Source organism: Protopterus annectens, chromosome 8.part0, assembly GCF_019279795.1.
Source record: "Protopterus annectens isolate FY-2018-M chromosome 8.part0, PAN1.0, whole genome shotgun sequence".
Classification (NCBI taxonomy): domain Eukaryota; kingdom Metazoa; phylum Chordata; order Ceratodontiformes; family Protopteridae; genus Protopterus; species Protopterus annectens.
Window position 1 is genome coordinate 1,969,655,725 of NC_056741.1, and position 13,658 is coordinate 1,969,669,382.

Here is a 13,658-nt window from a genome sequence, read left to right on the forward strand (position 1 = left end):
TGCCAAAGAGGATGGCAATTTACTTTTTGGCGTTGAGCTTGAGGCCATGGCTCTGACACCAGGCATCTGTCTCACTGAGGTCCTTCTGTAGGATGTCTGCATCGTTTGGGGACTCTACTATGGCATCTAATTTGCAGTCATCTGTGAACTTCATTAGCCAGAGACCTTCTGTGTTAATTTGCACTTCACAGAAGTAGATACCAAACAGGAGAGGACCCAGGACTGAACCCTTTGGTACTCCACTTGTCATTGGTTTTAAGTCAGATTTGGAGTCTGCAACGTTTACAATGTGGTTCTGTCAGTGAGCCAGTTGGCAACCCATCTTGTGATGTAGGGATTTATACCCAGTTTAGTTAGTTTGTCTATAATTCCAGAATGGGGGATGGTGTCGAAAGCCTTGGCGAGGTCAAGATAGGCTGTGTGAACCACCCTACCCTCGTCTACGGCTTTGGTGACTGTTTCAAAGAAGTCGATCAGGTTCAGGAGGTATGATCTGGCTTTCACAAACCCAAACTGGATGGGGTCCAGTGTTTGGAGGTTACCAATGTCTTTGTTTAGGAGTTCCATGGCCTTGCAGACCAGGCTTGTCAGGCTAATGGGGCGATAGTTCCCGGGGTCCATGGTGGCTCCTCCTTTGTGGAGTGGGATAACTGTTGCTGGGCACCATTCAGTGGGCACAAAGCCTGACATGAGGCTATGATTGAACATGGTGCTTAGCTGGGGAGTCAGTTCATTCTGAAGTTCATGTAAAACTGGGATGTTGTCCGGTCCCATGTATGCTGTGTTATTGGCTTTAGAGAGTGCAGTTTTTACCTGCGTAGTTGTGATTACAGGGACTCTGCATTCTTCTGGTATAGATATGGGCCCTTTTGGGGGTGAGAGGGGGCGTAAAGTTACCACTGAACCTATCGGCCAGGATGTTGGCAATATCAGTTGGTTCTGTAATTTTCGTGCCATTGTGCTGTAACTCCAACAGATCAGGGTGTTACCTTTGAGATTCTTGACATAGCTAAAGAATGCTTTGTGGTTGTCCTTAGAATCAGTGGCAATCTTGTTTTTGTAGCTAGCTTTGGAGGATTTTATGACGGATCTCAGCTTCTTACTGAGGCTGACCAGGGAGCTCCTCCACTCATGGGATTTTACTCTCTTTTGCAATAGTTTCTTCCTTCTATTGTAGGGTTTTATAGCAGGGGACCACCTGACTGGCTTCCTTTTTTTTTGGAAGACAGCGTCTTGGTTCTGTTTGGGATAACATGATCCATGCACTCATGCAAGTGCTTATAGAGTGCATTTGTGCAGGATTCAGCATTCATAACTGTATTGTCCACCTGCATGGGTGTCGTGAAGTTCGCCACTTCTGTCTTGAGAAGCATGAAATTGGTTTTGCAGAATTTTTTTTACAGTGGTTACCTTAATGGGGGGGGTGGGGGTGGGATGTGAATATCTATGGTGATTAGCTTATGGTCTGATCTGACCAATGAGGAGTTGAGTTCAGGTGTGGAACACCAGTCTCTCATGTTGGTAATGACTAGGTCTAGGATACTGTTGCCCCTGGTGGGGGTGTGGATAAGTTGATCCAGGGCATTGGAGTTTATGAATTCTAGAAAGCATTTAGCGAAGGAGTTGGCACATGAGTAGTTTTCCCAGTTAATGGTGGGGTAGTTGAAATCGCCCATTATTAGGGTGTTTGGTTGAACCCTAATATTTTCCAGTATATCAAGAAGAGGAGTGGGTATCCTGGGGCATAGTGGGGGATCTGTGGCAAGCTACAATTTGGATTGCAGTTTTGCCCAGAGTTAGTTGCACTTGGATAATCTCAGATGTATTATGTTGGGCAACTAGCCTGGAGGTGTGGATATCCTTAATGAATATGGACACACCTCCGCCTTTGGTATTCCGGTCCAGGTTAGATGGCCGAAGGGTGTGGTATAAGTTACAGTCTGGTAATGCAGGGGTGCTCTCTGGAGCCTTAAGCCAGGTCTCGGTCACTGTACAGATATCGATGTTCTCCATTTTAAGGAGTGCCTCGAGTGAGTGCATTTTGAGGTTTAAACTTCTAGCACTGAGTAGTATTACCCTCAGTTTTTGCTTGCCTGTATCTGTTACGGTGGTGAATTTGTCATTTGAACCTTGCCTAAAAAAGGCACTATAGGGGCGGCAAGAGCCTTAGCCAGTATCTGGAATCCCAGGGGTGACAGGTGCAGGCCATCTCTGACAAAGCACCGTGGCCTGTCGACCATGTCATCCTAGGCAGACAAATGCTCAATCCCCTTAGGATGACACCAGAAGCTTAGCCAATTGTTGAAGTCAATCATTTTGTCCTTGTACTGCAGTATCATTCTGGGCGATGGCAGGATGCTACTCAGGGCTAGGGTCATACCTGCCTGGACTACAAGATGGGAGAGCTCTTCCATATCTCTTTTCATGTAGTCCAGGGAGGTACGTCTCAAGTTGTTCACACCAACATGGACAATGACAGTCATATTTGTACTTGTTGTGGAGCGACCTGAGTGCGTGGGTTATGTGGCAGATCCTGGCACCCAACAGGCAACTGACAGTAACCTTCTCCTTGTTTAGCCTGGTGAGTGGAACATCAGTGTGCCTGACTATAGAGTCACCAATGACTAGTGCTGTTGGGTACGTTGTTTTGCCTTATGGGCTGTGGTCGAGTGGCACACTGAATCTGAGGGCGATGTGTAATTTGGGTTGTGTTGGGGGGTGGAGGTTGCTTGCGTTTCTGCTTTGGAGGTCTCTGTTGCTTGGGCAGTTTATTATTGAGAGCCTCCGCAAATGTTTTTGTGTTTCTGTGTGTGGATTTTGGTGGTGTAGGTTTAGTGGGTCTATGTGATGAGTGTGGTGTGGTGTAAGTGTTTACCTTCTCATCTTGACTGTCAAGTTCAGTCTTGATTGGAGAGAGCTTTGCCTCCAGTTTGGCTAGATAAGTGCATCTCTCACAGGTTGTAGTGTTGTGTGGTAGGAGGAGAGTGTTTGTGTATATGAGGCAATTGTTACATTGCCCCAAGATGCCCAGATTCATCATGTAGACAGGAGAGAACTCTGGGAGCTGTTCCTTGGACATGCTTGGATAAACATGATTTTCCTCTAGACAAGTGAGGAAAGTAAGTACAAGAGCTGTTTTCCTCTAAACAAATGAGGAAGATAAGTACAAAAACTGTTTTCCTCCAGGTAATGAGGAAGGTTGAGTACTGCAGTAATTTGTAGCTTATTTAGTGCTTACAACAAGTTCTGAACCAGTGGCTGAGCACGAAGAAGCAAATTCAAGTGCTGAAACTAAGAATCTGACTAGTTCTAAGGGAAAACCTGAAGACTTTATGGCGCCAGGAATAGTTTAACCCTAGCTAAGCAGCACTGCGCAATGCGTAAACACGGGTTTTTAACTCACAGTTGAAAGGGATAGAAATCAGCCCAAAATGGCCAATAAGGTTAATTTCAGAGCTGGAAGCCACTCATCTTGCAACAAATAGGCTGCTCAATGCTTACCACTCTCACTGATAAGCAGAAAGACTTCCTACTACCACAACAAGGTCTGGACAACTCAGAAACACAAACTAAAGTCCTGAAACCAGCAGATCTGGGATCCGGACTATTCTAGTATAGGAAAGGGTGGGAAACTAGCAGTACACTAGTATTTTTTGTTTTTTTATGAAATTAAACAGAAAAAAAACAATTTAAACAGTAAATATGCACAGAAAAGGCTGTCACACTGCTTCTGTAATTAAACTATTACAATGCAAACAAATTTAAATTAAAAGTAATTTATAATTTAATATTTATTTTGTTTTGCACTACATTTTGGCAATCTTCCTGTTACACACACCTAGGAACAGTGTCAGCTGGCCAACAAAGGCTTCACCAACATCAAAAGCAGGACAGAGCAAAGCTTTTTGCATAACAAAAGCCAAATGTCAATCTAGAAAAAACAGAAAGGTACTGACTGCTGTTAATCAGATACCAAAAAGCAAACGTGCCTCATGGGCTCCTGGAAGGGTCATGACTTACCAAACAGAGGTCTTTGCTGGACAATTAACCTACTAAGGAAGCATAACAATATGACTCAGCTACCCTCCAAAATAAGTCAGAAAATACTGCATATTAGAAAAGTTTCTCAACTACACATAATACAAACTCGAGGAAAAACAAAACCAGCAGCTGAATAAAAGGCACCAATACTTTACCTGGAAACTTTAGTGAACACCAGACTACTTGTGAAATAAAATTAAGTGCTTGAAGCACAAAGCATAAAGATCGACTCTGCCATTAGCATTCTTTTACAACCCACAAGCATGAGGCCAAACAGAAGTCAAATCACGACTAAAGACGGCCTCTGCTAATAACACACTTTTACAACCTATTAGCTTGAGACCAACAGATGTCAATCCAGAAAAATATTTGTTGCCACACAGAGGAGTTCTGCTCTTAACAAAAACATTTAGTAAGGATATGGAAGCCACTCCAGAGAAAGACCTCCTGCAGCATACAGTGAAGGTCTGCTCTTTTTACAAAACTGTTGAGTACTGATACAATAGAAGGCTCTATTAAGCCAAGTAAACTCATTTTCAGGTCAGTAAGAGATCTCTGGTCAGCTGCTGCATCATACTTTAAGTTGTACTTTTTAAAGTTAAAATATGCTTAATCTCTTGACAAGGCAGCAATTACAGGGAGCAGTACTTAAAATAGGTGAATGCAAAAAAGTTATTTATTTTACTACACCACAAAAACAGCCTGTTAGCAAGTCAACATTCTGACAGGTACTCAAAGGCTAAGAATGCAAGAACTAGCAAATGTGTTTAGAACCCCAAAGTCTGCACAAATGTTTGAAGTCTTTCCATCTGTAGTCCTGTAACACTTATAGCAAGAGTAACTACTCTTCGCAAATGTGCAAGTTCTTCCACGTTAACGTTAATGTTCATGTCATAGTTCATTTCTGTACCAATTATGGTCACAGGGTGTCACACTTAATTGATTGTCAGCACATCACTCTGGATCTCATGACTCAGTTGAGTCTGCAAGTCACTTAGCTTCTTCTTCAACACAGACAGTCCCGACATCACAATTGTCTCAGGACGGAGGGAACCACAGGACTCAACGTTGTAATAGAATCTGGGGATTAAAATAAAAAAATGTGCATTAATTCTATTCAAACAACTTTGACCTACATGATTTTCTGGTACTTACTTCTCAGTAAAGGTGAATAAATATTAATTCTAAAGAAAACATACAGTGAATGTAGAACTGTGTGACTTACCAATCACAGAAATAGCTCTACAAGATGGAAATGAACAGTAAAATACTTAAATATGGGAAAAGGCCACTGAAAAACTGCTGGAAGAAACTGAAAGACAATGTCTCCATCTAGAATGGGCTGTGCAAGTCATTTTGTATGCACAGCTGAGCATTTCATTTTGTTTTTCCTTGTTTGTAAAATTCACAGTATGCAATTGAAAAAACTGCAATATAGAACAGACGTGTACCTTAATTTCAGCATTTTCTTGAAAGACAAACTAAAAATATCCCTCCAGCAGAATATGTTCCACTAAGTTCTTACCAGTAAAACCTATTGGGGATATATATATATTACAAAAGAACTGTTGTATACTTTATGGGGCAACCCCTGCTCTAGTGATGAATAAGCTTATTTATTATTTATTATTTGGCAACTGGGTACTGGACTGCTTCAGAGACCCTTTTCACCTATGACATGGGCTCAGAGATAACAAAACAGTGCAAGTAAACTTCAAATATGAGTGTTAAGTTTACATAGTTGCACATTTTAGAAAGTTCATATATCATTACACATTTATAAAGTAGAATGTTATACACTTCTAAGTAGCAGGTTTACATAGCTTTTATCAGTTTCCATGAGTTGCAATCCAGTTTGGCTACATGAAATTGCTTCTTAAAGGTTTACAGCTGAATTTCATTGAAAAAAAAAAACCTCAAATGGAAGAAGACTAAGAAGGGAACACAAGAGTAAGAAAGTACAGTTGTGTACCTACCATAAATGTAGATGTTCGAGTGTATTCACTGTTGCAGTCATTACACTTGGGTTATCCTGCTGGCAGGCTACCTGCAGTTGGCCTGAATTCCAAAGTCCTGGTCCGGCGTTGGTTGCTGTTGCCTCTTCCCTGATATCAGTGCGCCAGGGGTATAAAAGATGCAGCAGATGCCATTTTCTTCAGTTTTTCTTGCCCCAGATGTCAGGTGCCCCCAAAAGGGTAGGCTAAAAATTCTGCTTATAAAAAAGCATGCACCAACATAAACATTACCTTCATCTACAAGCAAATACACCACATAGGTTGTATAGAATACAGAAGCACAGATAAGTCCCAGCAATGAAAGGGGGATGGAGGGAGGGTAACCTGGACTACAACAGTGAATACACTCGAACATCTACATTTATGGTAGGTACACAAGTGTACTATGTTCATCGTGTTTCACTGTTGCAGTCATTACACTTGGGTTGAATCCCAAAGCTGAGGTTGGGTGGCTGGGCCTAAATAGAATTAGGAGTGGCTATGAGGCCCTGCAGAACTGCAGTGGCAAAGCCTGCTCTGGATTTAGAGTAAAGAGGTTAAGTGGTAGTGCTTTGCAAAAGTGTGCACTGAAGTCCAAGTTACAGCCTCCAAAATATCCTTGGTTGGTACTTCTCTGAAGACGGCTGCTGAATTGGCTGCAGCTCTGGTTGAATGTGGCCTGATGCCCTTAGGCACTGATTTGCCATGTTGTGAATAGCAGAAACGAATGCAGTGGCCTATCCATTTTGAAACAGCCTACTTTGAAATCGCTTTTCCTTGCGATCCTGCAGCATATGCCACTAAGAGTTGCTCAGTCTTTCTAAAAGCTTTAGTTTTGTCCAAGTAGAAGCGCAGCTGTCTGTGTATGTCCAAAGAATGCAGAAGTCTCTCCCCTTTATTCTGTGGGTTTGGATAAAAGGTAGGCAAATGAATTGTTTGGTTAAGAGTCACACTGGACACTACCTTAGGCATAAATGTTGGGTTTGTTCTTAGAGAAACCCTGTCCGGATGGAAAATAATAAAAGGTTCCATAGCCATTAATGCCTGTAACTCTGAGACTCGTCTTGCTGAAGTTATTGCTAGGAGCAGAGCTGTTTTCCATGACAAGAATTTTATCTCAGCTGTATTGGCTGGTTCAAAAGGAGGCAGTGTGAGCTTTTCCAAGACAAAATTGAGGTCCCATGCAGGCATTGGTGCGCTCTTTGGAGGTCTTATGTTTTTGGCCCCTCTGAGGTACTGCCTTAGCAGTGGATGTGAAAAAATAGGTGGGTCCGTATTGTAATGAGCTGAAATGGCAGAGGCATGGACCTTAATTGATGAGAAGAAGAATAGGCCTTTGTCCAGCATCTCAGTTAGGTATTGTAAAATCTGAGGAATATTTCATACAAGCATGTCAATTCCTTGTGCCTGGTCCCAAGCACAGAATCTCTTCCATTTTTCTGCATAAGATTTTCTGGTGCTGGGCCTCCAAAATAACATCCATAACTGCTTTAGAGAGAGGTTGAGTGGTTATGTTATCCACCATGCAGCCAGGTTTAGTGTTTTGAGTTGGCTGTGCAGGATCTGATTGTTTTGTTGGGTCAGTAAATGAGGAATTTGAGGTAATGTCCAGGCTGGGCCTTGAGACAAGCTCTTTAGGATTGGATACCAGTGCTGGCGTGGCCAGTCTGGGGCAATCAGAATCATTTTTGGCTTCTCTTGTCTGACTTTTAGGAGTACCTTGGGGAGGAGAGGCAGTGCGGGAAAGGCATATACTGTAAGGGTTTTCCAGCTGAATGACAGAGCATCCACTTTCCATGCTTGTTTGTGAGAAGTCCTTGGGCAAAATCTCTGTAGTTGGCAGTTGTGAGGGGTGGCAAATAGATCTATGTCTGGGCATCCCCATTTCCGTGTTATCATACTGAAGATCTGTGGATCTAGTTACCACTCGTGAGGATCCATGAGCTTTCTGCTTAGTTTGTCTGCCAGAGTATTTGTCTTTACTGGCAGGAATTGTGCTTGCAGGTGTACTTGATAAGTCAATGCTATGTTCCACAAAGTCATGGCTTGTCTTTATAAGGGGTAGGAATGTGTGCCTCCTTGCTTGTTTATGTACCACAGGACTGTAGTATTGTCCGTCTTTATCAGCAGTTGTCCTGGATAAAGTAGATCCTTGAAGGCTGTCAGGGCATTCTGTACAGCTAGCATCTCTTTTTCATTGATATGAAGATGCATTTGGCTTGCGGGCCATGTGCCCTGAATACATTTTCCTGCCATGTGGGCCCCCCAGGCATAATCTGATGCATCTGTTGTTAATGTCTGCCTGGCTGTGGGTAAAGTGAACGGCTGTCCCTTGTTGTGGTGACAGGCCTGTGCCCACCATCGAAACTCCTGTTGCAGGCAGGGAATGAGGGTAATTAATGTTTCCAGGCTGTGGCAATGTTGAGTCCAAACACTTTTTAGATTCCATTGTAGCTTCCTCACATGCAGTCTTGCATATGGAATTAGCAGAATGCAGGACGCCATGGAGCTCAAAGCCTGCAGAATTTTTCTTGCAGATAACTGGGTCTTTGCTGCCATCTTTTCGAAGTAAGAAGTCAGTTGCCTTTGTTTGTCTGGCGTGAGATAAGCCATCTGGGCAGTTGTATTTAAGCTTGCACCCAGGAATATTATCTCTTGAGAGGGTATAAGTTTTGATTTATTTTCGTTTACTGTGTACCCTAGGCAAATTAGCAATCTTTTTACAAATGCCAGGTGCTTCAGTAGAATGTCCTTGTTCTCTGCTTGAATAAGGCAGTTGTCCGAGTAGGGATATATTTGGATTCCTCTTTGTCTGCAAAATGCAATTACTGGTGCCAGGCATTTTGTGAAGACCCTGGGCGCAGTAGATAAGCCAAAGGGCAGTGCAGAAAATTGGTAGTGCATTGAGCCAGCTATGAATCTGAGGTATCTTCTGCAATATTGTCTGATTGGGACATGCAGGTATGCCTCTTTGAGGTCCAAAGTTACAAGCCAAGCCTTCTTGCCCAGCAAGGGCAGAAGCTGCTGCAAAGCCAACATTTTGAATTTTGGAACGTCCAGACAAGTGTTTAGAATAGAGAGGTCCAGTATTGGTCTCCAGGCTTTGTCCTTTCTGGGTACCAAGAAAAGTCTTGAGTAAAATCCTTGTCCCTGCTTTTGCTGTGGTACTCGCTGAATAGCCCCCTCATGTCTATGAGAGATACAACTTGCTTTTGTGCCTCTGCCCATTGATTGTGTGGCAGGTCTGGCATACCTTTTGCCTTTGGAAGGGTGTGAAAGTGGAACCTGTAGCCCTGAGACACTATATTTAAGACCCATTTGTCCTGGGGGATCATGTGCCAATTCTGTGAAAAAAGTGCTAGTTTTCCCCCTAAGGGTGCTGCCAAAAGATAAGTGCTTGGCATTGGCAGAGGGAAGTCATTGGGACTGTTTCCTATATGGCTGTGATTTGTCTTCTCTGCTTTTGGAGGTAGAAGCACCCCATTGTTTAGGCCTGTATGAGCCTTGGGGCTGGGATCTGCCTCTAGGGCGTCTGTATCTGTCTCTTTGTGGCCTGTCTGACACTGGAAAGGACCAATTCTTAGAAGGTCAGTTCCTGCTAAATCTGGGCGGCTGTACCTTTAAGAAATCGTTAACTGTCTGCATAGATTTCGCTTTATCCTCCATTTTCTTCAACACCTCTTCTGCCTTAACACCAAACAAAGTATCATGCTGTAATGGAGAATCCAATAATTTTGCTTTAACATGATCAGGCAGATTCTGTTCCTTCAACCAAGCATGCCTTCTAATAACAGAACCTGTAACAGCGGCCCTGCAAGAGGCCTCCAGTGAATGAAAACCACATTGCAAAGCATGCTTTCCCACTTGTTCAGCTGCATGCAATAAATCCTGCATTTCCTTGTTTTCAGAACATTCAGAATTTGTCAACATTTTTTGTTTTAGCAGTGACATTAAGTATTGCTGATATTTAAGCATATGAAACTTACAGTCAAGGTAGCAGAAGTGTAAACTTTTTCCCCCATCTGTCCAGTACCCTAGAATCCCTATCAGAGGGGACAGGGTTTTTTGCAGTGGAAGCCTTGACCCCTTTGGGAACCTGAAATATAGTTTCTGGGTCAGCAGCAGGGTTTTTATATAGAACTTTATGAGAATCTGGAATCCTGTAGTATCAGTCTGGCTTAACAGGTGCAGGGGGTAAAGAGTCAGGAGACAGGCCGGACTCTGAAAATATATCATCTACAATGTCTAGAACAGGAGGAATAGCAAGAGGTCTGTGCTGAGGTAGTAAAAGAAAGTCTCTGAGCCTTTTCTTTGATTCTGAGTAATCTTGGCTCTCCCAGTGAAAATGCTCCCTCATGGTATGCAGTGTTTCCCCAAAAGAATAATCCTCAGGAGGAGAGGCTGAAGGAATAGATTCTTCAGCATCAGAATCCTCATAGGGAGGAAGAGAGTATCCCTGTTCTGAAGAGGAGTCAGAGGAAATGGAAACCTGATCAGAAGAATCATATTCTGTCTCTTGCCTAGGCCTCTTATCAGGAGGGGGATGGGAACCCCTGATCAAAATAACTAGGTCTTCGGCCATTTTAAGCATCTGTTTCTTAGGCATGGAAGTCTGTCCAGGAGAATGCTGTACTTGTTTCTTTGTCTTTAAAGCTGTTTTAGTCTTTGCCTTGGAAGCTGAGGTTGGCTTGACATATAACTGTGTAGGTCTGAAAACACCCTCAGAAGCCGATGCCTGCTCAGCGGCTCCGGACCCATCTGAGGGAATAATTTCAGAGTGTCCAATACCTTGAGAATCCAGAGGCCTAGTTGTCTCCAAGTGGGAGTTGGAAGCGGCCTGTGGCTCTGAGGTAGCGGGCGTCAGGGGCTGCGAAAGTGCCTCACTGAGAACCGGCGACTGGCCACTGGCCTAGCAGAGGCCTCGTCGTCGGTTTTGGACCTCGGATGCCTGTCCTTTTCCTTGCGCTTTTTATGAACTCCGGTTGGCTGTTCCGATGGCATTATATAATTAAATCTTCAGCCAAAGTAATGAAAGGCAAATTTGTACCAACGCTTAATAGTGCATTGGTTAAATCCAGCACAAAACTGACAGCTAGCAACGTCGTGGTCAGGGCCTAGGCAAGAAATACAGTAAGAATGAAAATCCTTATGAGGTATTTGCTTCCCACAAGAAATACAATTGTTAACTTTTTCTGACATCGGTCTGGAGCAAGAAAAAAGTTTCCCCAACGGGGTACTTAGCTTTAATGAAGACTTTGGATCTGAAATTCGATTTCGAAAATATCAGGAGTCTGCCGACCGGCACTTGTGAACTGCTTTTGCTTCGGGCACCGCGCGGCAAGAAAGACTGAAGAAAATGGTTTCGGCTGCATCTTTTATACCCCTGCCGCACTGACGTCAGGGAAGAGGCGACAGCAACCGATGATAGACCAGGACTTTGGAATTCAGGCCGACTACGGGTAGCCTGCCAGCAGGATAACCCAAGTGTAATGACTGCAACAGTGAAACACGATGAACATCAGTTAAATGGTAAAGAAAACAGTTCAGAGACTGTAAGCATTTCTAGATTAGCCTTTTAAAGAGCTTATATTATCATCCCTAAAGCATTTACAGGCAACTCCTTGAACAGGTTTTCAGAAAGGGACTTCTTAAAACTTAGCAAGAGTATCTTGATGCCTTGTTTCAACTAGTAGTCATCTATTGCAGAGAGCTGAGCCGACTCATGAGAAGGCTCTTTCACCAGTGACGGTTTTAAAAAAGGGGAAGGGGTGGCTGAGGGATATTTAATTCTCCTGGGAATTCTATAGGAAGTAGGACCATCTTTCAGTACGACCATCTTCCAATTGAGAATTTTCTTTTCAGAGAGGGCAAGTAGTCATCATTTAAAAATTCAGTACCGTACGTCTGCTGACCTAAAGGTGCTCCATACTGTATAGTTGTGCTTGAAGCCATTACGAGTTTATGCATGTGTTGTACTAAATTATTCAGCACAGAAATTGACAAGTTGGAAGGAGTATGTGTGTGTGTGTGTGTGTGTGTGTGTGTGTGTGTGGGTGGGGGGGTGCTGCTACCTGTGGCAAAGGGTCAATTACCAGCCTTATTTACTGGCCTATCCTGCTGCTGTAAAAAGTGAGCCTTCAAAACAATTCCTTGAAATGCAGAGCTAAGAGTATCATAAATAACTGAAGACAGCTTCACAGCATACAAATAACCATTTCAAGTGACATGTTAATTCATTGGCTCACAACATAAAATGCATCTTACCTTTCAGGTTTTCCATTTGGATCATAGGGAGCCTGTACCTCATCTTCATCAATCTCTGTGTATTCACTCTTAGGCCTAGAATTTAACAAACAGGAAATACAATAAGACCTTCCCATTCAATTAAAATTATTTTACTTTTGCTGAAATCTAAACTGTCTTTTTGGAAAACAAATTTCACCTTATCTCCAATGAGTTCCTTCATACACTTTTGCACTGATCAAAGTATACATTAAGGTCAGCTTTTGTGCAAACAATGACTTGGACTTAAATAATGGCCTGGCAGTGGGTGTGGGATTCAGTGGCCTTTACTTGCCTACCCATCTAAGGGAGGGGTACAACCTGGTCCACAGAGAAGGGGACATCTGGTGTAAACTAGACAGAAAGATACTTGAAGAGTCACAAGCCCAAAGATGTGGAATGATTCTGCCAAACACTGCTGTATGATGTAGCCTAAGCACAAAGTGCCAACAGGGTGGTCTCCTACTTCAGCAGCACACATGTACAAGGTCACGGAGGGGTGGGTATTACAGATGTGACACAGAAGGGAGCTAATTTCCAGTTAGCGAACCAGGATGGCACTAAAACAAGGAATAACCCTTCTTCCTCACTGGCCAGTTTGAGAAGACTGGTCTCCACCCTTAGATTCAGCTGATATGTATTGCTTTCAATCCAGGAGGACAATCCTGACACTTTGACCTCAGAAGGTTTACAGGACAGCAGTGGGTGGTCACAGTGCTGAGTCCCAAAAATAAAATTATCCAGCATGTCTTTGAGCACTGCTTTCACATAGGTGTGTGTGTGTGTGTGTGTGTGTGTGTGTGTGTGTGTGTGTGTGTGTGTGTGTGTGTGTGTGTGTGTATACTTATTTATATATTAATATACATAATATAGTTCATATGAGTATGTGTTTTGTACACCACAGTATTGGAGTGTACAGGAATAAAAAACTGCAGTACAGGCACATGGGCTGTAGCTGCAACACTAGGAAGAAATTCCTTTCAAAATGACATGTGGCACAATACATGCCACATGACTGCAGGAAATCAAGTGCTTTGAGAAATGTGATTGATGTAAAGTCTGGGATGCCTAATGAATGATCACAGCACAGCTCATTGAAAGGATGATTGTAACAATGTACGTTTTTTCCCTTTCCCCTACACCGTATGACCAGGAGTTTTATTAATGATACACTACACCCTAATTTATTTTGGCATAAGAAAGCTTACAGCTATAAACTCACTGCTTCAATGAGTTGTAGCTGAAATGAGTTGTGGTTTGATAATTCTTTCGGAAGCTAAAATTAAGTTATTATGTAGTGTTACTAGGCAGATCAAAAGAAGTCACCTTCTGTTTACCACT

The 13,658-nt window shown here is 42.9% G+C and overlaps 1 protein-coding gene across 1 annotated transcript in view; it reads right to left on the reverse strand.

The window, feature by feature from the left end:
• Positions 1-3,760: 3,760 nt before the first annotated feature.
• POLR2C (RNA polymerase II subunit C) overlaps positions 3,761-13,658 on the reverse strand; it is a 455,631-nt gene continuing 445,733 nt past the window's right edge. Inside the window, exons 8-9 of the mRNA XM_044081501.1 lie at positions 12,300-12,374; positions 3,761-5,121 (exon numbers count right to left, since the gene is read on the reverse strand). Of these exons, the coding sequence (XP_043937436.1) occupies positions 4,977-5,121; positions 12,300-12,374 (220 nt within the window). The 3' untranslated portion in view covers positions 3,761-4,976. The remainder of the gene's footprint in view (positions 5,122-12,299; positions 12,375-13,658) is intronic.